Source organism: Lepisosteus oculatus, chromosome 10, assembly GCF_040954835.1.
Source record: "Lepisosteus oculatus isolate fLepOcu1 chromosome 10, fLepOcu1.hap2, whole genome shotgun sequence".
Taxonomy (NCBI): Eukaryota; Metazoa; Chordata; class Actinopteri; order Semionotiformes; family Lepisosteidae; genus Lepisosteus; species Lepisosteus oculatus.
Genome location: NC_090705.1, coordinates 39615665 through 39641660, shown reverse-complemented (window position 1 = coordinate 39641660; position 25996 = coordinate 39615665). Strand labels below are relative to the sequence as shown.

General features: G+C 40.7%; 2 protein-coding genes across 9 annotated transcripts in view; one reads left to right on the top strand and one right to left on the bottom strand.

Annotated features, from left to right (window-relative positions):
- pag1 (phosphoprotein membrane anchor with glycosphingolipid microdomains 1) overlaps positions 1-19260 on the bottom strand; it is a 56381-nt gene extending 37121 nt beyond the window's left edge. For 3 of the 8 annotated variants that reach the window (XM_015357018.2, XM_069195172.1, XM_069195173.1), the window contains exons 1-2: positions 18997-19260; positions 6308-6373 (exon numbers count right to left, since the gene is read on the bottom strand). The gene's annotated coding sequence lies outside the window, so the exon portion shown is untranslated. Of the gene's footprint in view, positions 1-6307; positions 6374-6642; positions 6738-18996 lie in introns of those variants that run through there. The other 5 variants (XM_015357019.2, XM_015357017.2, XM_069195174.1 and 2 more) reach the window with 3 other exon arrangements.
- Positions 19261-23374: 4114 nt separating this feature from the next.
- mrpl53 (mitochondrial ribosomal protein L53) lies at positions 23375-25996 on the top strand. The gene is made up of 3 exons (XM_006635633.3): positions 23375-23498; positions 24663-24775; positions 25768-25996. The coding sequence occupies exons 1-3, from the start codon at positions 23407-23409 to the stop codon at positions 25884-25886; spliced, it is 324 nt and encodes a 107-aa protein (XP_006635696.1). The 5' UTR covers positions 23375-23406; the 3' UTR covers positions 25887-25996.

Here is a 25996-nt window from a genome sequence, read left to right as displayed (position 1 = left end):
AGTGGCTTAAAGCAACCGTCTGACAATTGTAAAAGCACCACACATATGTTTATGATTTGAGATGTTTTTCTTCTTCACAGTAAGCACAACATTATGAAAACAACAAAGAAATGACAGAAAACGTTCTCAAAGCCTCCTAAAGCCATATGAGCAACGTTGGAAATATGAATGCTAAAGACAGCACAAAACACTAATAAACTGTATGATTTATAGACTTAATAATTCTTTAGCCACTGATCTGTCCTTCCTTCTGCTGAATTACATGATCACAGTTCAGAGTTGAGACTGTAATTTATTCTTTGCATTTTGGGTTTTAAATGAGGTGAAGTTTGTTTGTAACTTCCCAGTGACCTGCAACGTGTGACTCACTCTGTCTTGGTGTAGTTGAGATTATCTTCATCTCCATATCCTTTTCCTTAAGAATAAAACATATAATACATTGCTGATAAACTGCTGGGGACAGTGATGAAACAGATAAAATGTTCTCTGAACTGGTTGCTAAACTTCTTCTGGACTTTGACCATATACTGTTACTTGTGGGGGCATGTTTATTCTCTGTCCATTAACAAACACATTTATACAATGATCAGCAGGGATAAATGAAGAATGTTTTGGAGTTAATAAATGTATAAAGTGGTGTATGACTCATTTTAATTATTTACTAACGTACTGTCAACTTCAAAGGGCAGTCCACATCGTCAGGTACAAATGAGGTATATTTTCTTCATCTTAAAAAAGACAGGGTGATGCTTGTGATTTTTGCAGGAAGAACATTATTTTTGAATAGTTAAAAAACAGCTAATGCCTCAGCATTAATTAGCCCAGATCAAGTGATTATGACAAATGCATTCACAGAGCCCAGGGGAAAGGAGTGTCTGGTGTAACAGTGACAAGCATTAACTTTGCTCTGTGTTGCTGTCCCTTATGACAGATTACTGAGGTATAACTGTACAGTATCCTTTTATAACATGGCTTCCTCTTATTATTTCTGTTCTTTATTGTGAAATCACATATTTTCTGTGCTACACCTTGCCCTGGTACGCTTTTACAGTGCGGAGAGACAAAGAAAAGCATTGCATTCTTCAGTGGATTTTTAAAATGTATTTAGTTCCCAGATACATGCAGATCCAGAAAGGAACAAAACGTATTTTCATTAGACTAGTAAAAATGTGATTTTCATTAGTGTGAATTGTAAACCAGCACCCTTAAATACCTGCTTTTAAATTGCATGTGACTCAAGTTGCACTCTTATAGTTGAGTGGTTGTGCTGTGACATTCCTTCCCCAAAGCTCGATAAAAGTAAGTTTTAAGACAAGGGCAGTTTTAAAAACCAATGCCTATGAAAAAGACTTGTATTGACAAATCGTTTCCAAAGTCTGCTCCTGTAGTACTCCTGTCGTTGGTTTTTGTTCCAGTTGAATACTGAGTTGGTTAAAATGAGTCACCTCTTTGATTTTAATCATTTTCTGCACTCCAGTCTTATTTTCATAAATAATATTGTTTATTTGAATTCCTTGTAACCAAGGACTGTTACAAACCATCTTTATTTAACAACTTTTTTAAATTGCTGCTTTCACATAGATTTCCAAAACAATTTGTTATTAAATAGTGATATACAGACACAGAACAACACTCTGTCTGATGCTCAGATTACCAACACAAATACTGTCTCTGACTACTGCTTAAATTCCACCGTCAACGAGAGGAATGTGAAATCCCGGCTTTGGGACAGAATTGACACTAATGTCTAACCTTCACTTTCAAGAGCTGAAACAGATTTGATAAAGCAAATTATCAAGTAAGGGGTTCAATATGGTTAATTCACGTACTCCAGCAATATTATAGTGTAACACTGCTGTAGAAAAATCACCAAGGCTGAATTTCAGAATGTGTACTGTAGTTAAAAGTTTGGAACTTCTCAACTCAAAGAGACATTGAAGAATGCATGGCAGGGTCTCATTAATCCAAAATGTACTGTATTTTTTCCAATGCAAACAGGAGCAAATATTTGTCATGTACCCATGAGCTGGGTGTGGCACTGGAGCTATTCAAGTGAAACACCGTCCTCAAGGGGATAATAGCAGTGTCTCACCTGGGAGACACAGCCTTCAAACTCACAACCTTCTACTTATGATTGCAGAAGATAGATGTTGCATACCTGAAAACATATCAATTACACGCAATTCCATTTATTGGGAAAGTTTCTCAAATGCGAAGCGTTTTTTAAATCTAAAGCAAAATTTACAGAGCCTCCCGAAATCAGAAGGCTGTTCAAAAAGTAATTTATTCGTTTTGCTCGCAACACAAGAAAAACGTCCACACCCCCAAAATGGAAGTAAGAATCTCTCTGTGCCTGTTTGAGATTAAAGCAACAACAACAAAAAAAGAGAACTAGAAAATCTGTAGGACACTGATACTAGAACCCACAGAAGAAAATAATTGTACTGCACAGCAGAGCACCAAGAACAGAAACTGGGAAACACTGAGTTAACTGAGCAACAGAGAGGAAATGTTCCTGCATAATGAATATCCTTAGACAGGAATGGAGTGTATTGGTCTGGAGGTGGTAACCTTGAAACCTAGAAGTTATCAAAAAAAGATTCACAAATTTTGCAAAGCAAGGCACACATAAAACAAGAAGGAACTTTCTGAGCTCAACTGCATATAATTTGGATTTCACTTACTGTTACTATAAAACGTGTTGATGTGTTTACCCTACAGAACAAGAGCATATGCTGTTTCAAAAGAATTATGCAACAATTCTTTGCACATTTGCTTTTTGGGGGTGTTGGCAAAGACTTTTAAGACGTTTAGATCCACAATGAAGCCCCCTTTCTGTTTTGCAGAAATTAAAAGGGCACTTTGTTATTTTATTTCATTCAGTTAGATTTAACCACTATGAGGTCTTCACAAACCTGCATTTCAACAAATTGGAATTTCATCTGAAGCTGCAACTACCAGGAAGTTGCCATAATTTTTTAAGGTGCTGTTCCCTGCAGTAAGGGAATGCTCCAAAGAAATTCGTAACACTCCTTCCGGATAAGGCTATATGACGTAATCAGCTGATAACTTATCAATAGTTAATGAGCTGATCAGGTTGATCAGGCCACTAAACCACCTATCAGGTTAAACCAGAAAAAAATCAATTTTTGTCTTCAACAAATACATTTTCCCTGTATTTTCTTGTGATCACTTTTGGTGGTAAGGTGCTGGATCTAAGGCTCCTGGCTGAATCGAACAGATGCAAACTACACATGGGACTGAATGGTTATGATGAGCTCCAGTCACAGGGGTCTGGAGTACAGACCGATGGACCTAGTGCTCGCAGTGAAAACCAGAAGGCATTGGTATCAGGCAGAGTCGATGAAGTACAAAAGGTACTAACCCTAGCCAGGGTCTTATTGATGGTGCTGTATGCTACAGTACAATCTGATTGTACTGTATATTAAGGGATTTATTGGAGTTTTGTGAAAAATTATTTTTAAACCTTACCTTCTTTTCACTTCTGTAGTATGGCTTTATTTTTAGCTCTTAATATGCCTTTAACCGAGCACTGTTTCATGAGAATAACAAGCTTCACTATAGAAGATTCTTCTAAGGAATGTTTATGAAGACAGGAGACTTCCTGTCCAGGGTGACCCTGCTTTGTGCCTGTTGCTTGCCTGAAGAAGCTACCTGGATGAAGCAGATACGAAATGGATGGATTGATATATTACAGAAGTGTCAAGACGGCAGGAGACACGGGTGTAGGCCTATGGTCCTGACATCATCTGTCAGAGTAGAAGAAATACAGTATTTCGGGTGCCGAGACTTCTTCAGGTGTTTCTTCCAACAACTCAGCGCGCGCGGTTAACCTTTACTTGTTAACAGAGACATAGCGAAACGAAGAACGTCTTGTTGTTTCCATTACAGAAGAACTCAAAAGGCAAGAAATCGCTCACGTTTCGGTTCAAAATTGGAGACATTTCATAATCACTTCACTGAAACGCATTTAAAAAATGACCTGTTACTCATATAGGCCGATCCTCCGGAGTGGCGATTCTGTACCTGTTCACAATGACCTAGAAAGCCCTCTGTGCAGAGTTCTGCAGTGCTCTACTTTCTATGATGGCCTAGTTAATCGATATTAAACTTCAGCCATTAGAACAAAAAAGACATTCTACCTTAGAATATATAGTAATTAACACTTATTAGGACCTATTATTGTATGTTGTTCTACCTAATACAATGCAAGGCTGATGAATAATATCTACAATACCCAGACAGATAATCAGTACAGATAAATGGTGAGGGGAAGCAAGAGAAAGAGAGAGAGAGAGCCTCCAGATTGTATTTCTATCAGAAAAATGTCATTACGAAGCATTCATGAGAAACAGGAACATAAGCCTATAAGCAGTGCAAACTGTGTGCAATCGTTTCAGCATTCCAGATTTACACGACAATTCAATTTTCAAGGGCATGACTGCACAGTAAACGGCTGGTTTAACATTTTAGCTCTGATGATAACATAATGAGCTACCATAACAGCTACTGAGGTTAATTCCTCTCGGCTAATTCAGCCTGGTGATACAGAAGAATTCTTTTTTGCCATATTTAGAGCACTTACAGATCGAATACTTTGCAAATGTACATGACAAACTCTTCTCTCACTTTGAAGGTGCAGGTTAATTCTGGAAATTTAGCAAGTCTATGGGCAATACATGAGCTTCCACTTTCTAGAGTCACCACATGCCTGACAGCTCTATTTTTAGTTGTCAGGCAACACTGCTGATGAGAAATGAAAGTACAATTGTCCCTTTTTAGCTTTGTGCGGCGATTTTCAGAATAACGAACTGAAGCCTCTTGTGAAACCCAGACACAGAAACCACGCAGAAGCCTCACCATGAGAAAAAGAAAAATCAACAAAAGTTGCCTGAACACGTCCTCAGTTTGGAACTATACAAAAACTGCCATTAAGAAAAAATAACCACGATGCAAAGCCATAAATCAACTCTGACAACTTTATATCCAATATGGTAACACTCGGAGCCTCAGTCATTGTGGAATGCAATTTAAACCTGCCTTTTTCTATTTCAGTTTCTCTTAAGCATTCGTTATAAAGACGTCAAAGAAAAGATGTTACATATGCCTCAGAAAAATCCTGTTAACTTATTAACACTCACAATTCAACACCGTTAATTACTGACTATGAACTTGGCAGAGGTATGAATGCAAAGGATTTGCGCTATTAGCCTTTATAACTCTAATATGTTAGGCCCTCATTTTACAATTTTGAAGTGGGGATGTTTATAAAGTTGTGAGGGACATTAAAACTGGCTTAAAGATTTCCGAAGCCGAGTTACTAAACCTGTACAGCAATGCTTTTGGCAAAGAAGGGTTGACTATAATGAGTGGAATCTCTCTATCTATGGCTCAACTCAAAACCTATCGCTGGACATCTTAAAGATGCGTATAAAACAAATAGAGAAACACTTCCTGTCATGATTATTCCACAGAATCATTGTCATACAGCTCTGGGTGTCTCTGGAAGTATACCATGCACAGTGGAGCATGAAAGCCCCCTCAGAAACGTTCCTGACAACTTCACTTCCTATTTCAGTAGTGCGGTTCAGCTCAGCTCATTTCTCTATACTTCTAATAACACAATTCGTCTAGAAAAAAAGTTCTTCGAAATGGACATTCGCTCACTCTGGGAATATTCAATCGAATGAATGACTTCTCTTACCCAAATGAAACCCAATAAAGGAAAAAATCAGGAGCAGTGGGGTGCAGTAACGACTCATGTTCGGGACTGATACAAGGGAGGTTCTGGGTTCACATCCCAGGCGGACCCATGATGTTGTATTCCTGAGAAAGGGGCGTCACTCTGGATGCTCTAGTAAAATTCTCAGCTGTGTAGAGCAGCATTTCAGTCACTCTGGACGGAGGCCTCAATCAAATTAATTAGCAGGAAGAACCACAACATCTCAACAAACCTCCTTTAACGTTAAAACACTCTTCATGGAAACAAGCCATGTACTAACTAAAAAAAGACTAATCATCCTCTCATTTTAGTGCTTCAGTAGTTATGTATGATATATATTAATCAAAGCTAACAGCAGTACTAACACTTTGCTTAAAAATAAATTACAATTTTTTTATAAAAAGAGGCAAAAATGAATAACAAAATCATAAAGTACTTTTGACAACACGATACGTGTGTAAGTGACACGATAAATAAATGACAAAGAGAGAGAAATGTCACAGTTAGTTTACGTTTTGATTAAGGAGAAACGGAGTTAGGAGTAAAAATTAATATAACACTTACTTGATTTTACGGTCTTGGTTAATCAGTCCTTGGCTTTCCTTTTCATTCAGGTACCATAGCTGAAACCTACAGACAAGAGAGCCTGGTCATTTACAAAGCCCTCCAATGTACTGTGTGGCTGAAACATGCAGACGATTGAATCCTTTATCCCAAATCACAGCAGATCCATATGAATGACTGCTCCTCTGAAGTTGTTACCGTGGGAAACTCTTTGCACAACAGGACAAGATTGCCGCCTTTCAATCCTACAGCTCCTCTAGAATAGCAAAATGTAGCCAGGCCTACACAATAGTTCAGAGTTTTCTTTGTAAAATCAATGTGTAGTAGTTTCATACCTTCGCAGCACTTGCCACTAAGAAGACAATCGGGAGCTTCAGAATCATGTGGAAGCTGTCTGCCGTCACAGCAGGAGTGCAGCAGAATCTCACAATGACTAAGTGCTCTGCTTGAGCCAGATACAGAGAGGGAGTGACACAACAGGAGCAGCAGGGCGGGTGCTATTATGAATGAGACACACACCCCAAAAAATCTTTTGAATTCCAGTTGCACTCCTTGAGCGAAAGTAAGCCACATACCTTTGACAACACCCTAAGTGACATTCAAGATGTAATATAAACATATTAATGCTTAGGCCAATATACAGTATCTTTGGAGTAATCATGATAGTACACGCAGATAAATGGGTACCGCATAACGTTGAGCTGTCAAACTTCAAACAGGCCATAAGGTCAGAATTAATTTAGGTAAGTGGCAAAAGAAAATCTGGCATTAGTCTTTGTGCTGTTTTTTTTTGTAGATTCAATAGTTCTGCTTAATATATACAGCGTGCTGCCCGGGTGATTCTCCATATTGTGAAAGAGCACCCACTTCTGAATAAATACTTCCTTTGTGTGGCGCAGTACTGGAGTCTGTTATGGGAAAGGCTCAGTTGCACACATCAATTTCTCAACTGTTAGCAGTAATAAAAGAAAAATTGTCCCCAAAAAATGTATTGCTGCTAATTCGACTGTACAGTCATAGACAAGTATCTGCCCTTCTATATGAAGTATGAAAACTATGTAAAGAATATAGTTCCTGCTTCACAAAGAGATACAGTAACATTGTGATGAAATATGAAATATTAAGTCTTGTAATGAACCAACTGGCTGAAATGGACTCATATATTCACCACAAAAGCCACAAACGACTAAACCAGTCACATTTAGTCATGACACTTCTCAATAAGAAATTAGTTACTTCTTTACCATAGTGTTATTTGGAGCAAAACATTTTGAGTATTGACCTGCGTATTTTACAAATCCACTAAGAATCCATGAATATTGATGTTCCTAAAAACTGGTCAGCACTATTATCCACAAACACTGCTGTCACAAGACAGAATAACATGTGGAATAAACACATGGCTTTGTCCTCCTCTTAAATGTCTCTTAGTTGAATGTAATGAAATGTTTCACTCATGCAGCACGTTATGTGCTCTGATGTTAAAAACGCCCTATTTCCTAAATAGTCGCACAAATGCCCAAAACACAATTCATCCCATATTTCATAGAAGGGAAGAAACATGTGTATCTTTAAAGGCTGAGGATTTAAAAAGATTGCTGAATTGCTTGCTTGGCATAGAAAGGCCGTTAACACGGCTTCATTCACACATTTTTCACACATCTATGAATTGGCTTCATTACTCTGCTCTCCTCCCCACTGAGAGCTGGTGTGTGGGGAGCATTCTGGCGCACTATGGCTGCCGTCGCATTATCCAGGTGGGGCTGCACACTGGTGGTGGTGGAGGGGAGTCCCCATTACCGGTAAAGCGCTTTGAGTGGAGTGTCCAGAAAAGCGCTATATAAGTGTAAGCAATTATTATTATTATTATTATTATTATTATTATTATTATTATTATTATTTCTTCAACAGGCAGTGACATGAGCGTTGCACTCTGTCTGCTCTGGTAGTCAGGATACGTCACTCTGAGCTGGAATGTCATTGTGTGATTCTCCAGACTCGGCGCAGCACATGTTGCATGTGACAGATTCATCGTGTATGAAATAACATAACCCCCTCGTCTTCAGTAAAGGTGTCCGACATTTCTCTTTTTGTGTGCATGTGTACTTCAATCTGAAGTCGCGATAAAAAGCCAGTTCTATGGGAAAATGAGGTGTGAAAATTTTGGGTATGTGTGGGAGTATTTCACATTCTCACTCTATGGAAATATCTAAAAACAAAATGCAAAGATTTTATTATATTAAAGGCAATGTGCAATTTTTACAAAAGCCAAATTATATATTTTTTAAAATGTCTCATGCTTCCGATAAGTTTTCATATAAAGCTTTTTTTTTTTTACTTTCTGAGCAATATTTCATTTTTAAGACTTCATGTAATGAAAAATAAATGAGTGTTTTTTTGAATAACGTACCAGTTACGATATGTGGATGGGACTTTTATGTATGCAGCCGTGTCAGACATGATGTTATCAATGTCGCTGGGAGCAAATGTCATGCATTCTCAAATGTAACATAAATGTAAACAGGAAGCAACAAAAAACTTAGTGGCATCACTAAAGAACCAGATAGCACCTTGTCTTGAACTCATATAAATACCCTAGCACCCAGATTTGACTTCATTCTGGTTACAAAAGGCCACAGTACATGTACTTGAGTTAAAAATAAAACATCATTACTTCACCCCTGTAGTTCACAGGAAATATACATGTGATACAGCTCTCAAGTAAACAAATTCATTTTACAAACCTATGCCAGCTATCACATCTCTAACAGAGTCAGTACCTTGAAAAGGGAACAGGGTCTGGAGAAGGGAAACTGTTCTGAATCCGTTTACTGGAGTTCATCAGGAAGCTGGCTGGGAGACCCCGTGGGATGAATTATGCAAAATATGTTATGCAGAACTGAAGGGTTTGACAGGTTTTGCAGAAACTCGTGATGGTGTTGCTCAAATGTTTTCTTTGTTTTGCAAACTTTCCCTTTTTCTTCTCACTGTAGCTTCCATGTCTACTAACGTACCGTACGGTCCTGCTGGTTCCAGAAGACCAAGTTGAACTACAAGGGCAAGCACCGTACATGATATTAGTTTCTGTAATTCACCATTGCTCATGGACATGATACCCTAAAAATCAGGTACCCACCGGAAAAAGAGCAGAAACAAACTGCTAGTTTACTACACCAAAGTCACCCCTGATTACGATTCTAAAGGAGAAACTTCTCAATAAATCAGTTCACCATCCTTATTTAATGACTAAAGTCACTTTAACTACTGCTAACTTCTTTTCACTTTGTTTCTTTCAGCAGAAGTGTTCCAAACTGAGCACTGCCTGGTAGCAGATGTTGGGAATGAGTGAAAAAGAAGCATTTTCAGTCTTCATTTTATGGGGGTTATGAACGTTTCATAGCTTATCCAGTCTTCCCAGTGAGAAATGTAACTTCATTTATTTTTCGCACTTAGGAAAACCATTACATTCTCTTGGCTGTAGCAGACAGTAACACTGGATTCTAGGTTGCTCCCTTAACACAACAAATAATACCAACAACAAAAAGACCAAGGAGTCTTGGTCGATCTGGACAGGATGTAAGGTTACTGTTGTCGAGCTCCTTCCAATGCAGTAGTCCCCAGCCTTTTGAACACAACACGCCCCTTTAGAGTCAACACAAAGCCACAGGCCTCCCCGGTGGGCTAATAATTTTATTTAAACATGTAATAAAAAGATTTATTTTCAATTGCTTTTTGTGAAATTAATCTGAGTCAGACAGAGGCCATTCCAATGTCTAATTGTACACATAACGGAAAGCAAACAGAGGGTCTATGTAAAAAATGGTATAAACTCAATGCTTTACAGGGGAAGTATGATAAACTCAATGAGAACACTGGCATCTTCCTTCCAGTGTAACAGAACCCGACTCGTAGCCAGACCTCCAGAGATCTTGTGCTTCTGTTTTTATCGTGGAATATGACACTTTGCATATGTACACAGACAGAAACAAGGAAAGCACACACACAGGCAGCTTCTCTGGACATATAATGGTGAACCAGACTGTCTGCAAACCTGTTAATGAACGTTATGTTCATGTAATGTTAAGTTAATGAACGACCTATTCGGTAACGATTAAGCCTGGAAATGTACTAAATGAAGCTCTAGTTACGGTGTCACCTTTTCGTCGGCAGAAAGCACATGTTTGGCATTAGGGCTGACTGAAAACAGATCGCACAAACTGATTACCACCCTGGGGTACGGGAAAGCTCCAGAAATAAGCACTGGTAATGGTTTTCAGCTGTACTATCAGGACTGTCCGACATTCAGTGATGGCACTGTTAGCGCCAGCATCTTCCTGGAATCAATGTGGAGTCCAGAGGTTATGATCTTTAATTACCGAGATACTCTTGCACGACAGACGCACCAGCTTAACTGTACCAAATGATGGTAAGATAAGCAAATATTTACCCATACAATCACTAATAAAGTTGCAGTTTTCATCAGCAGCTTCTCCTTTAAGGGCAGGGAGAGACGCACCCAATCAACTAATAATAATTCTGTGGCCAGCCGAGCGTGAACTACTGTGCAAGATCAATCACAATCAATCACTGGCAATCATTACATTCGCTTTTATATTTAGATCGAAATCACAGAAGAAACTGCATCTCCGTTTAATACTCAATTTCCAGCTTGGAATCTGTCACTTTAAACCATCCCAACCATTAATGGTTATTTCAAGAAACAATGTGGTGATCTTAAAGAATGCAATCATTTTCCAGATGCAGCAACTAAGGTGATAATTTTGCTAATATTTATGCGACAGTGAGGCAGATATGTTACCATTTTCCCTGACTCAAGTTTTCTCTCCGAGTCACAGTAGGAGGTATGATGACAGGAGAAAGTGTCCCTCTCTGTGCCTGTCTGCTGATCATTTCATTTAACGGACAAAGCTGGTCTTTGGCTTCATGCCTACTGTTTCTTGAGTTTGTTTGTAGTATTCATTAAGATTTGCTCTCACGATAACAGAGCCATTTCCTTACAACACACTAGGAAACGGAAGAGGGAGGGAGCAACTATTTATAAAGTACTTGCTGTGTGAAACATTTAAGGCGATGATGCCCATGACCAAGACCAACAGCACTCAGAAACGTCCTGGATAATTTAACGGCAATTTTCTTCGAGGATTGTAGAGAAAGTGCACAATAAATGCTTTTTTTTTTGCTTTGTGGGAAAAAAAAACTCAAAGCACCCCACTGACTGCAGGCATACTGTATGAGAAACACGTTTTTCACAGTCAAGACTATTTCAATTGAGAAAGATTACTTGCAAATATGCTAACAAGATCCTCATCTGTCATGTTTGAGAAAGGGTTTGGCTAAGACCCTGGGGATAAAGTGACTTCCCCCACGATTGTAGAGTGTTAATGAACAATGTATTATAATAGATTCAATCACAGGTGTGACAAATAGATCTGCTTACAAAATGGTTCCATATATCCATCCAGTACCACAAACATGTCACTCTAGTTAAAGGGATTTTAGCAAACATACAGTTACCATGTTCTTACAAAGTTTTTAATTTTTTTAAATCAGATCTTGCACCATCTTAATTACAGATAGCATATTGCCATCTGGGGTAATTCCTCAATCTGAAGTCATGCATTATGCTTTTGTTTGTACCGCAGTCACAGGAGTGACAGGAGAATGAGGCCCTGGAGGAATTCCTCTCCCACACCCACACACACGGCAGACTTCCCAACACCCTACGGGAGAGCCTGCGGCGATCAGGGTGGCAGCATGAGCTGCAGGACCCTGAAGGCCAAGAGGACTCTGGCATCGCTCAGCCCCGTCCGGCCTCGGTGGTGCTCTGCCAGTGAGTGACGTGACGCAGGCAGCAGGCAACAGCGTCTGAGCCACAGGGCTCAATCCGCACAATGTGCAAGCCAGCACCTGAACTGGTCGAGCTACTGGCAATACAGGATGAAGACGTTATTGACTAAAAATAGTTCCAAGATAAGAATATAAAAATACAAAAAATAAATGATAACTAGTGGGGACTCTATGGTGTAAAAAAGGCACCGTCCTCTGGATGAGACGTAAAAGCAATGTCCTGACTCTGTGGTTATTAAAAATCCCAGGGCGTTTCTTGAAAAAGAGGAGGGGCGTCCTGGCCAACTGGCTTCATCACTCTGCTCTCTGGTGTGTGGGGAGCGTACTGGCGCACTATGGCTGCCGTCACATCATCCAGGTGGGGCTGCACACTGGTGGTGGTGGAGGGGAGTCCCCATTACCTGTAAAGTGGTTTGAGTGGAGTGTCCAGAAAAGTGCAGAGCAATTATTATTAAAAACAAAATCACTTAAGGAGAATGAGTGCCTCAATAAACTGAATAGACTGAATAAACTGGTTCACCACTTAAGTGGTGGCACTGTGGCTCAGGATCTGCGCCTGTGGCTGGAAGGTTGCCAGTTCAAATCCCGCTGCCGGCAGAGGAATCCTACTCCGTTGGGCCCATGAGCAAGGCCCTTAACCCCAACTGCTCCAGGGGTGCCGTATAAATGGCCGACCCTGCCCTCTGACCCCCAGCTTCTCTCCCTGTCTGTGTGTCTCAAGACCAAGCTGGGGTGTGCGAAAAGACGAATTCCTTATGCAAGAAATTGCATAGGGCTAATAAAGTGATCTTATCTTATCTTAACTGTATCAGTGAAGGGCTTTTGAAACTATTGACCCATCCCTCTTTCCTATGCGTGACACAGGACAGCCCCTCTCTAGTGCTAGAGCAGTGTAGGGCATGAGTTCTGCAAGTCCCGAGTGCAATTAAAACATCCTTCTTATACTCTGGCAATTGCTAAGGGCCCTTTGCCAACAGCATGTACTGTTCCAACAAGCGTGGACAAGCAGCAGGTGTTGGATAAGACAAGTTTGCACAGTAATTATCAGCTTCGCAGTAAACATGCCACAGAACACTTCCTGTATTTCTGTTTTTGTATTTTGTACCAGAACACAAGCATGTGAGAAAGCACCACCTTTGTTTAGTTTTGGTACACCCGAATGTGTTGAACGTGACTAGCAAACGAACACCTCTATAGTTAAAGCACTCCCCTGTGCAAAAGTCTAATTATACTTCAAAACCATTTTTCGAGTACTAATATATTTTAGAATTCTTAAAAAATAACAAACCATACTGTCATGAAAGTCACTAATCCTGACTTGTTATCTAAATATGACATGGAGGATTTAGTCAAATCTAAATCATGCATATTTAGATAACTAGACACGATGTTTTTAGACGCGATCTCTATGTTCTGAAATTCTGTAGGGTTTCTGTACGCAGAATATTTCAAATTAAAGGGCCATTAAAAGAGACTTTTTTAAAGAGTCAAAAGGCTTTAAATTCTCCCCCCACATGGAAGAACGTGGATTTTTCCAAATTTCCACGCACTGGGATAAGGCGGATATATCGGCAGACTCCTCCTGCCCATCATCATGTTAATGCTGCAGAAGCAGTCCTTCACTGACAGCACCATGTGCCTGCAAGCACCCAGAGGCCACAGGCGTCAATACTGCTGACAACCCAGAGAGCCCTGCATGCTAATCCCCCTCTTCCCTCACTGGTGTCCAACCAATCGTGCACCGAACGCATGGCTGTGCACTCCCAGAGCCCAAGCCACATCCCAGAAGGTGCTTCTAGCAGGTGAGACACTCAGGTGGTCCTCCAGATCGCACTTTTACTACTGCAAGCGCCCATGACATCTGTCGGCTGAATGTGACAATCATAACACTTCAGAGTCATCTTTAAGGGCATGTGTCTCCCAAGACTTACGCAAATGACCAAAATCACAAGAGTACATCTGGCAACCCGTGATATGGCGTTAGCACACAAGTCATTCACAGCAACACCAGTAAACTGCAGAAGGGTTTGATGTTCCCCTGTTCTCGCTGGGCAATGATCTACAGCTGATGCCAAAGGCACTGAAACCAAGGGTTTCTGGCCACCTGCATCTATTCCCATGGGGTGTGAGAAATAAGTAATAGTTGAACATGTTTACTGCTCTGTGTTGATGATCCACCTTGTTTTCAGATGCCAGGTACCAATTATTATGCCGTAAATAATAGCTTTCTGCACAAATCTGTAGCTACAGTAGCTGCCCTCTGCACGAATCATCTGCCTTAGGCTCTGCATGGCGCACAAGGCTGAGCCCCATTTTTTGGCGGTGTTGAATTGCAGTTCTTTTATCTCCGTGTCAGGGCAGCTCATTCCAATATGACAGGCAGGGCACTGTGCAGAAAATCTCCACACAAGAGTCAGCTGTTGTCCTTCGTCACTGATCTGTGAAACGTTCACGGCCAAACTCTCCCACTCAACAACTCGATCAGGACAAAGAGCTGCTAACAAGTCAGTCCTGAATATCTACAGAATCTACTCCCAGAGGCTACAACTGTTTTAAATTCTAGTACCTTTTACATTTCACCTGCGTTCTAGGGGAGCACTGTATGTTTGATTATCTCCTTAATCTTGACGTCTGCAGCCCAGATTTAGAAAACTGCCTGGAAACGAACACATGACCCCATCCATCAAATCCCAGATCCAAGACCTTTAGTGTAGCCTACCCTGTAACCTTCGTCCCCCACTGTGTCTCATTTATTTTAAGCAGTGGGAGCTGCTTCACAAGCCTGACAACAAGAAAGAGTTATGGAAGGAAATAATAAATCCCATGACTCCTAGCACAAACAGACGAGTCTACTAAGTGCTTTCTTTCTGTTCAGTCCAGCACTTCATTTTCTCACTGCTGCAATGGCTGACAAGTTTTGAAGCGCTGCATTCTGTTATTTGCATTTCAAACACACTGTGTTATTACTACATGTGACTCGCATTGGACTTCATAGTGACCTGATAGGCGTGAAAAACCAAAGGAAAATGCGAAGATAACAACCCGTGAAAAGACCATAACGCAAATAGCATCAGTCAACCCTGTCAAGACCCAGAGTTCTCACAGTGCCTCAAGCACCAAAAACAGCAGCCTTCTGCAGCTGATTAATACAATTCTATTTACTTAAAAATGTTAAAGATAAAAAGGGTGGATTAGCAGCACCACCCAAAGTAACACAACCTCTGTGCTTAGCAAGCATTATTCAAAATGCAGGACAATCTTCCAGAAATAACTTCACAATGAACATGTGTCCTACTGCTACAAATACAAGGTACACTGGATAATGATGGAATTTGTATTGACTGCTGCTCCTTTGTTTTCAAAGACAGCACTGCTCTAAAGGTTAACTGGGTGTTTTTGTTGGCTTTGCTATTTTTTATTAGCTTGTAACTCTTTCCAGCGGGAGACACCTTCAACACAGAGGCAAACAGACAAACTGAAAACAAATATTTTGGAGCTGTTTGTTTTGTTAGATTTTCTCAAAGAGACACTGAGCAGCACCATATCATAAATATTTAAATATTACCAATAAATCCTAGCACTTCCATAATAATGTTGCATTCACATGTTCTCTTTGCTTTGCTGCATTCTGGAACTCAAGTTGTAAATATATTAAACAAAAAAATATCAGGTTTTCAAGTCTTACAGCACGGCTAACTGGTTACAACAGCCTTCAAAAAAAGTTATCAATATTTTTTTCTATAACTCCCCTTTATAAACGAACAGTTGTTCTGTTTATTTCAGTTCATAACAATTAATCTTGAGTTACACAGGAAGATTGAGGATGACCCAGCACACCTTGGCCCTCCTCAGACCCAGACATTCATCCTTAGACTGACTGCAAGTTTTACAGCTCCCTGCAGAGGAGTTACTGCCAACTGGAGGACCCAAGCCTGCAGGTGCTTGGCAAGTCACAGGAGAACATAGTTCTGGACAACCAATCCAAGCCCTGCCCTAGTGGCGTCCTACCAATCCAAGCCCTACCCTAGTGGTGTCCTACCAACCCAAGTCCTGCCCAAGTGGCGTCCTACCAACCCAAGCCCTACCCTAGTGGCGTCCTACCAACCCAAGTCCTGCCCTAGTGGCGTCCTACCAATACAAGCCCTGCCCTAGTGGCGTCCTACCAATACAAGCCCTGCCCTAGGGCATTTTACCAATCCAAGCCCTACCCTAGTGGCATCCTACTGGTTTTACCCCACCACTTGGGGAATCCTAATCACAACTGGCTAACGCCATGGACTCATACCCATGACATCTTGGCCATTGAACTCAACCGGAAGAAAACACACTTGGAGGGAGTGCCTACCCTGCTTTTCAAAAGCCTCCTTCCTAGTTACATATATTCCTAAATTTAAAAGAAAAATGCATGAACTGATCGCATCCATGGACTAATGTACTTCCAGTACATCATCTTCGTCAATAAACATCAGTCCTAAAAAGCTGTAAGTAAACAGTGCCAGAGGCCAGTAGCTCTGTGGTGCCTAAATTCAATCCCCAGGGGCAACAGTGTCATCTGTTTTTCGTACCAGTAGAGGTCTTTTGACATAATCCACTGAATTACATTACTTAAGTCAAATTCATCATCGTTAGCATTTTTCTCAGCATTCCCTGGATTCGGGGACTTAGGGGCAAGATTTGGACACCAATGCACTAACTCAAAATATTTATTGGTAACAATATCACAAAGATTATGGTATTACAAAATCACAGTGTATGCAAATATACAAAATCAAGAACAGTAAAGAGACAGTCAGCACGTAAAATAGCACTAGAGATCTCCAAAGCTTATTATTTTTTTATCTTATTACAAAACATTTCTTTTCAACTACTGTTTTATAAGCCAGATGCACTTAAACAGGACCAACCAACAGCCCCCTGTTTTAAAGGAAAAGCTAGAATATACTGTTTTTATCAGTTTATCTCTGCTACCTCAGATTGAAAGAACAAATGTTTCTCTTGCAGAAACATGTGACTGAAAGTAAACTTAGATTGGAGAACTTGCCCTTAGTAAGTACAGGAATCGTGTCTGCATGGCTTGCCATGCAAGGGGCATTGGGTTGTATTTATGTTGTGTCTACTATTCAGGTAGATCTATCAGTTTTGGGCTGTTTTACTTCTGTAGCTTGTTTTCACTTCCATTTTGTAACAAGACACAGTACCCGGTTGAGAACAAAGATATATACTGTATATCATGTATGTATAAAGCTAGAAAATTGTAAATATTGAATTCATTTCCAAATGAAATATGTGTGGGAAAAGAAAAAACATGGTAAATGACTTTTACCCCCTGCTAAGATACTCTAGATGCACAAAGATCAGCAAAATAAAACCTTATATCTGGATATAGATTAGAATACAGCGGATGGCACTGAATGTGATGAAGGAGGGCATATTGAAGGATTAGGTAAATAACTGTCATCTTATCCTAGACAGTTTAGGAAAGCTATAAATATATAAGAGGATGTATAGATAAATATAGGGTATAAAACAATAAAGCATACATGCAGTATGATCCAAACACATTAGTCAGGGAAATGGATAAGAATTCAGAATTGGCCACTTTTTGGGAGCACAACCTATAGAATATGTGGGTCAATCTTACATCAAATGTTTTCTTAGTCTCTTATTCTATTGTATTTCAAAACCTGTCATACTTTGTGCAATTTCATTTGATTTGATCTTGTACATTGTGTCACTAGTATTTGCAATTGTTTCTAAAAAACGACAATCGTTTTGAGATTAGACAAAAAATGAACAACGCACGAATCCTAAAATATAGAATATAGAATAAGATGCTTTCAGTATTACATATGGGCTTAAATTCTGAAATGAGATAAAAACGATTGTGCACATCACACGCAAAGAAAGCAAACACGAACACATGACACTCGTTCACCCTCTGTTTACTGTACGTTTTCCATGAAATGCTTTTCCTCGTGTTCTTTACAAAAACGCAAACTGGCTTAATTCCGCTCATGAAATAAAAAAGTTGTTTCAGTCCGAAACAGAAATACCCAATGCCATGAAAGAAAATGTACACGGAAGACAAAAAAAAAACTAGATTAAACGCGTCTATTAGCATTTGACGAAAATGCATTCTTTCAACGAAACTATTTCTAAAGTGTCTTGGCAGAAGGATGCTGCTAGCACGCTGTTGTATAGCTAATCCTCTCCTCCAGATTCGTGCGACTGTTTCTAATACACCAATCATCACACCGCTGCTGAACTTGGTGCCTTAGCAACTGGGTTTTTCTGCACCAATACAGTACCCGCTACCTAATTAGTAAAACACACAAATAGAAAAAAGGTAGAGAAGTAATGAAATCACTGTACATAATCCAAGTACCATTACCCGATAAAAGTTGCCAAAACTATCCACAGAAGTGCATTTCTAAACATATGGATCAATGGTTAGTGTGGAGTTGGGTTCGGGGAGGATCTAACAGTATCCCATCGTGTGCTCAGTTTATTTTTTTCCGATTATATTGCACGGTTGCACGGTTGTGTAGTGGTGCCAACACCGTCCCCAATGGCACCATGATCACAGTTACCTCGTCCTTATGATACCGAATTCCTACAGACCTCCGCTGCCAAGCAAAACCCAGCCTCACCTACCGTACTGACTGCAGCAGTAGTAAAAAAAAAAAAGACAAACCACTTGAGTTCAGGTTTATCAGTGCTTCTATGGCAACCACCCGTTTCGTTACAAATGCGATTTTTTTAAAAATCCCTTCATAAAGCAAAGTTTGCATCTTATCAACGGGGAGAGAAGGGCTACTTACCATTGATTGCTGTCGGCTGCTATTAAGTTCAAACTCCACGTCTCTTTTTTTTCCCTGGCTCAGAGAATTCTGCCGGACTGCAGAAAGCAATAGCGCCAGTGGAAAAAAACAAATGGTGCTTATTTGTTTCTTAATACGGGTTCGTCTTCAATGTCAAGAGTTGCGCCCGATACACTACAGTATGTACATGCATGCAGATTCCCCGAATACACCAACCCTACTGCTCCCCTCGGCACCGGCTCCCTGCTCCAGCGAGATCCGAGGGGGGGTGTGACTCTGCTGGCTGTCGAGGAGTCTCGCTTTGAGTTCTGGGAGATGTAGTCTCGTAGACCTGAGCCTTTTTAAACATCATGATTTGCAGGGCACGCACGTCGTCGAACAGAGGGAAAAAAACTGACTTCACGGGACAGACTGTACACAGACACGCGTCTTGACATAATTTCATGCGCAGCGGGGCTCGGCTTTTTCTTTTGCCAAACCTCACTGACAGCTGATTCCGCAGTGCTTCTCGTGTGGGATGAGATTGTTCTCCTTCTCTAGTTGTTGGTGTCAAATTGTCACAAGCCTGCAGTTCCCACCCTCCGCAGAATGTGCAGGTCATGTCGTCTTCTGGATGAACACGTAAATAAGGCCGATATGGAGTCAATTGATTTACAATACCAGTAATACCCGTTGCGTCCTTTAACTTAAACGACTGGGAAATACCGTAAGTTGACGACTGCCGAAGTCCTAATGAATTCTGGCTCAACCAAATTACTATCTTAGACACTTCCTCTGATTTCTTGATCACAAAACGGGTCCATTCATCATGAGTACTGAGCCAATCGCCAATTTCCCCCCAGCAGAGCCGTAATTGTAAAGGACAAGATGCTCTTAACTGACTTACCTGGTAAAATAATATAATAATATGAGCACATCCTCATCTTTATGGTAAATCTCTAAAGAATTGCTTTTTGAAAGGTAATGAGAGCTGAAACGAAGTAATACGACTTTAATGCGTTTCAGACGTAATACGTAATCAAGAAACATAAAATACATTGTAGACTGTTCTCTAGCAGCTTTTTTTTTTTGGATAATAGTGTCAGTCCAATAAATTAATAATAACGATTTGACACGAGGACGGAACAGTGTCTCAGTTTAGCATTGCTGCTTCACGGCGCTGGGGCCTGAATTCAATTCCGGACCTGGGGTGCTGTCCGTGTGGAGTTTGCATGTTCTCCACGGATTTGCAGGGGCTTCTTTTGGGTGCCCCTGTGTCCTCCCATGCTTCTGGGGAAATCGGCCCTGATGTGAGCGCGTGCCTATTTGTGTCGGTACAGTACATGCCTTGTGATGAACTGGCTTCCCACCCAGGGCGTATCCTGCCTTGTGCCTGATGCTTGCAGGGACAGGCTCTGGCTCTCCTCTGACATGGGTCTGGATTAAATGGTTAGAACATGGATGGGGATGACAACATAGTCCCAGCAGCCCCAGCTCTCCATTTGGACTGGTTTTGTGCAGGGAGTTGTGCTACCACAAATGGGGATCGTCAGCAGCAGCGATTTCTGGATTATGGGGCTCATCCTGTACTAGAGTGCAACTGCCTTCTCTGGTTAAGGCCCTGTGACAACCCCCACAACTCAAGCTCCGACAAGATGGATCAGTAAAGTAAGCACCACCACAGTCCTTAAGCATAGGCATGCTTTGTCACCCACACAAAAACCTGTTGAGAGGTTTCTAAATTGTAAGGATAAACAAAAGGGCCAATCATCTCGGTAGAGGAAAATTAACAAAAGATAACGTATAAACAAAATGAGAAAAACAAGACGCTTCCTTATGCTGGCTGTTGCTCTGCTTTCCTCCGTTGAATGGCGTCTGTGCTGACAATCCAGCATCTCATCTTTCTTCCTTTGCTGTGAACCACATTCCCTTCCCCCCCGAGACTCGAGAGTAATCTTTGTCACTCCTTAAGACAGGAAGTCCGGGTACAGTCGAGGCTTGAATGCAACCTTTTCAAAACTGACATCTAATTTTAGAATCTGTGGTATTTCGCGGAAAGGATTCTCAGCTGTTATAGGAGGCCTTTGAGCCTTTCTTTTTGTGCAACCACGTGAAGCCCAATTTTTAGAAAACGGGGGGTGACTTGGGACACTAACAGTTTGCAACAAACTTCTGGAAAACTAAAATCTGAGAGGCCCAATTATCAGAGGATATCAGGGGATGTGCTTTTTTTACGCAGGTTTCAAGTCTATTGTCATGTGTGCCTGAGTACAATGAAATGCTACCTTGAATATTTCCTCGTAAAATATGACAATACAAATTGTTGGAGACATGAAGATAAAACAATAGCATATTTTACGCAAAGGGTTGTGGGAGTATGGAACAAGCTTGTTTTTGAAACTGATAGCCTGGCTTCTTTCATAAAATGGCCGGATGAGATTTTTGGATCAACTAGCTACTAACTACTACCAACATGGCTAAGGTGGGCAAAACAGTCTCATCTCTTTTGTAATCTTTCTTATGTTCTTAAATTTAGTCTTGAAGCAGAAATCCTATATTTGAATACCATTTAACTATGTGGCTTAAAAACACCATTATGTGGTAAACAATATGAAACAGGCTATGGGTTTTTTTTTAATTATAAAACAAATCTATTCGAATTGGAGCACGAAATTGATCATTTCTGGCCACGTTAAAAAAAATAAACACTTGTTTTATCTGTTTCTTGAAGAGATGTGCCTGTCAGTATTTTGAGTGATGGTCTGTTGTACTACAAAAATAAGAGTTATCATTCCAAAATGTTATTTTCTAAAGAGTAATCATTGTACTAGGTTGTAGTAGTGAAAAGACAGAACTGTGTGGCTGACTTTGTTTTTAAAGTTTTGACCTAAATTTATATTCATTTTTAAGATCAGAATTAATGTTGCGTACTGCGCCTTGAGTGAAAGTTCGTCTTTGCGGGCTGCAAATTTATATGAGCCTCTGGCGCAGGACTGTGGCATTTGAATTTCCTTCAGGCATACTGCTGATGTGAGAATAAATTCTGTTTGTCACTAGGCTGTTGTTAAAAGAAATAAAATCTGTGTTGTTTGTCGCTCTCGGGCGCTTTCTCCGGCGATGGCTGACATGCGACTTGACAAATGCGAACTCGGGGAATTTTTCAGCAGAGCCACGGGTGACCTCTTCGATCGCACCTGGCAAATCAATCCAACTTGACAATCCAACGGCTCGTCGTTGATCCTTTCCAGCACTTGTCTCTGGTTCCTATTCAAATTCGGTGGTTTTTTTTTTCCTTTCTAAATGGAAAGCAGGAAATTCAACGCGTTTTCCTGTCTTCGGTGGTGTGTTTCCACGGAAAGACGTGAAGTATCTCCCTCTGTCGCTCTCTGCGTTTGCAGGGTGAAAGATTATTACTAACGTCGTGGTTATTTTTTTGCGAGGCGTTCTCTCAATCACCGCCCACAGCTGACAAATTATACTCAATAGGGTTGACAGGACGACTTTCGCTCAGCTGTGCTTATCTCAGTAATATAACTCCTTTTGCACCCATGTATGATTGTACCATATACAGTGAAGTATTTCACTCCCAAGATCTTTTTAAACGAAAGTATTATTTTTGTCTAAAAAAAGACAAAGTACAGTACACCGTTGCTTACTAACATCCACAGCATTCACTGACTGAAACAGCAGTGCAACTATTATCCAGGGGCGACATCTAAAGGTGTATCTGCACATTTGCAGTTTCGCCTTTTCCAAGATTAAACCATTCCCTGCGCTCGGAGCGATTTTGGCCGGGGGATGCCTGGAGTTTGCGTCTCCTCCCCGTGTTGTCCGTGGTTTTCTCCTAGCCTGCGAGGACACAGGGGCTAGGTCAACTGCTGTCTTATAATTGTGTGTGGTTTCTCCCTGCGAGAGGTCCAGCCGAAGCTGCAGTTTAGCCGTGCGCCTCCTGGGGCAGGTTCCTGGTTACTGCGGTCCTTGCCAGGAATAAGGGACTTACTGATGATGGAGGGAGGTTTTACTAGTGCTCAGAATGATATGTGCATCTATGATTATGCTTAGTGTAATTCGTCGATATCATAATCTGTAATATCATATCGTAATTCTGGGTTTTTAAGACTCAATTCTGAGTTTTTAAGTCGCAGTTGCGAGATATAAAGTCGCAATTCTGAGATGCAAAGTCGCAGTTTTTTTTTTATACTCCCTGGTTGGAAACAGGATTCCAGACCTTAACGCTGCCTGCGTGAGAAAGATATAAAAATCGTTTCATATGAATATCCCATCAACTCAAACTCAAACCTCACACGGACCTGCTCGCCGGTGGATAAAACGATCCCATGAGCAGCAGCGCAGGCCTGCAAGCCGACGCGCAACGTGGGCGGTGACGTCACCGGTAAGCGGAGAGGTGAAAGGTTAAAGCGGAGGGTGAAAATGGCGGCGCCCAGGGGTGCGGTGGTGCTGAAGACGGTAAAGAAACTGGTGGTGCAGTTTTGCCCGTTTGAGTCCAATGTTCGCTCTGTGAGGTACGAGACTGAAATGAATGTTTAGGTGCGAGTGATTTCGCCTTCTGAAGGTTGGGCAGTACTTTATGGTTTAAAACGTTTGCTTGCCGTGGCCGGGAAGTATTTCTTTCCTTCAGAAGTGTTTTTTGTTTTGCGACGTAGTAGTGTAATAAACTTTAGTGTAATAAAGGCAAAGATAGCGAGCTAAATGTTTTTGGCGATGCGTGTGTCTTTAGTTTCAAATGCATGTGGCAGCTCGTTGGATATAAGGCTTAAATATTGGGGTTTGTATAACCAGTGTGCTTCAAAATTATTTTAAAATAATCATTCAACATTGCTACGCATTTGATACAACGTTTATGTAGTCTAGGTACACCAAAGAGACAACATTGTAAGAAGCCTTGGCTCTTTAAAGCTTTTAAATCGCTTCTGATAACCTGAGGTCATTTTTGATTCGTATTCCTCTTCTTATCAGTTTTTCTTGCAGTAAATTCTTGTATAACATATTTGAACATTCATTAAAGAGGAGACTCCATCGATAAAGTGGTACAAACAGCCCTCGCCCTATCTTTTAAATTGTGTCGTCTTAATGCTGTGTAACGTGTATGATTAAAACATACTTGTAGGTCACAAAAACATACGTACCCTGTCGGCATACCCCAAAACTCATCTTCCCATTTGTGTCTACCACTTTGAAAACACGGAAAGTTATTCTGTAGTTGTCCAGGCACTTTGCTCTTTCCTTTTGATGATGTGTTCTGGGAGAGTGAGATAAAATATCAAATGGGAAAATCATTAAGTGAATATAGAAATATGAAATTTTATATGGTCAGATAATTTATCAAAGATTGATCTGCCGATATAATGTTTTTTTTCCTGCAAGAAATTTGGAATCTTGAGGAAAATCTCCTGAATGTTTTGAGCTTACAGTTACTGTAAAATGTTACTGTGCATTACATTCAGTTTGAATTTAAAAATAAAGCATTTGTATTTTGAAAATAAAGCATTTGTATTTTCCCTGATCAAAACTGGCCAAACATGTAGAAATGTCCTCTGGATTCATGTTTTTTTGTGGTCAGATTTGTAATCCAGTTTCTGTTTTAGTTTGCAGTAATGATTTTGGTTGATCATTGGTTGAGCTCCAGTGTTTTCTACCACAAGACTGTGTGTGATTTTGTCATTTAGGGAGTTTCTTGCTGTGGTTGGAACTGAAAAGGCCAGATCAACAAATGCCAACTGTGAAGTAATAGCAGACGTGAAGCATGACAGATCAGATCCCATTGTGGATGTTACCTTTGGTAAGTGAAGTACAGACGCTTTCATGTAGTGATTTGAAAATGTAGTGATTTCAGGAATTAAACTGAATATTGTAGATGACTATTTCATGGGTTGGTAATGTCCTCAATGGATCAAAGTGATAAATGACCAGTGTTAGGGCAACAGCAATAATAAAGAAGGAGGAGAAGGAGAAGGAAACTTAATTAAGCTGGGAGCCCAGTATGTGATTTCCTGTCAGTCTGAGGAACAGTGAACCTGTCTCTCGGTGATGTTCTATGATTCATGTCTGTAAAAGTTGAGTTGATTTGTATATGCTTTGGCAACACTGTAATTCATCGAACATGCCCAATAAGCTCAGTGAATTGAGTTGAAATTGAGTAGTGGTGGGCAGTGCATGGAAACGACAGTGCTGATGCTGTTCCCTCCCTGTTCCTGGGTACTGGGTTTGATTCCAGGCGGGGGTAACTTTTGTGTGATGTTTGCATGTTGGAAATGGCAGTGTGCTTGACATAGTTTGGGTGTGAAGTTTTAATATTAACGTGGATGTTTACATAGCAGTTCTGCATAAGCAAGCTTTTTCCTGCGTTTCACGTGATAGCTTAAATCAAAAGAAAAAATTAATTGTTAAGCAACAATGTCTTGAAACATCAGTGATCAGCTCTTTTTCCGGACCTGTCTGGTATGTTGAGAAAAACGCATCCACAGTTCTGGTTTGCAACAGTCTGCACTGTTTATTCAAAAGTGGCTTATACCTGCAGTGGAGATGTAAAATGCATATTGCAGATGTATGTCTTACGGCCAAAAAGAAACTCAGTAGGATCCAATAGGTTTGATGCATTTTTCAGTTCCAGTAGGTTTGATGCCCGGCCTTGTGATTGAACGTTTGCACGTTGCGTGGTGAAACTCCCCTCACCCAGAGAGCACAGGGGAGGATTGGTGTCCTCGTGCACAGGGGAGAGAGCGTTCTTGGGAGCCGCCTGGAGTTGTGTAACCTTGCCGTGTTGTCCTGCAGCTGATGGGGAGAGGCTCGTGATGAAAGCAGCAAACCTGTCCAGCACAGAGATGCTGTCGGCCCTGAGGTCCCGGTGCTTGGAAAAGGATCCCCAGGCGAAAGAGGGAGCCAAGATGTAGATGTGTTCCTTCTGTACATGTGTAAATAACGTTGTGTGTGAATCGTACCATTTCGTTCAAAACGAGAGACTTGTTCTTCTCATCAATAAAATATAAGTACACTTATTCAA

Bases quoted from the DNA above. Each gene is read 5' to 3' on its own strand.
- mrpl53 (XM_006635633.3), top strand. From the start codon at position 23,407: ATGGCGGCGCCCAGGGGTGCGGTGGTGCTGAAGACGGTAAAGAAACTG. The intron at 23,499-24,662 runs GTACGAGACTGA...TTTGTCATTTAG, and splicing joins TCCAATGTTCGCTCTGTGAG to GGAGTTTCTTGCTGTGGTTG. The intron at 24,776-25,767 runs GTAAGTGAAGTA...GTTGTCCTGCAG, and splicing joins CATTGTGGATGTTACCTTTG to CTGATGGGGAGAGGCTCGTG.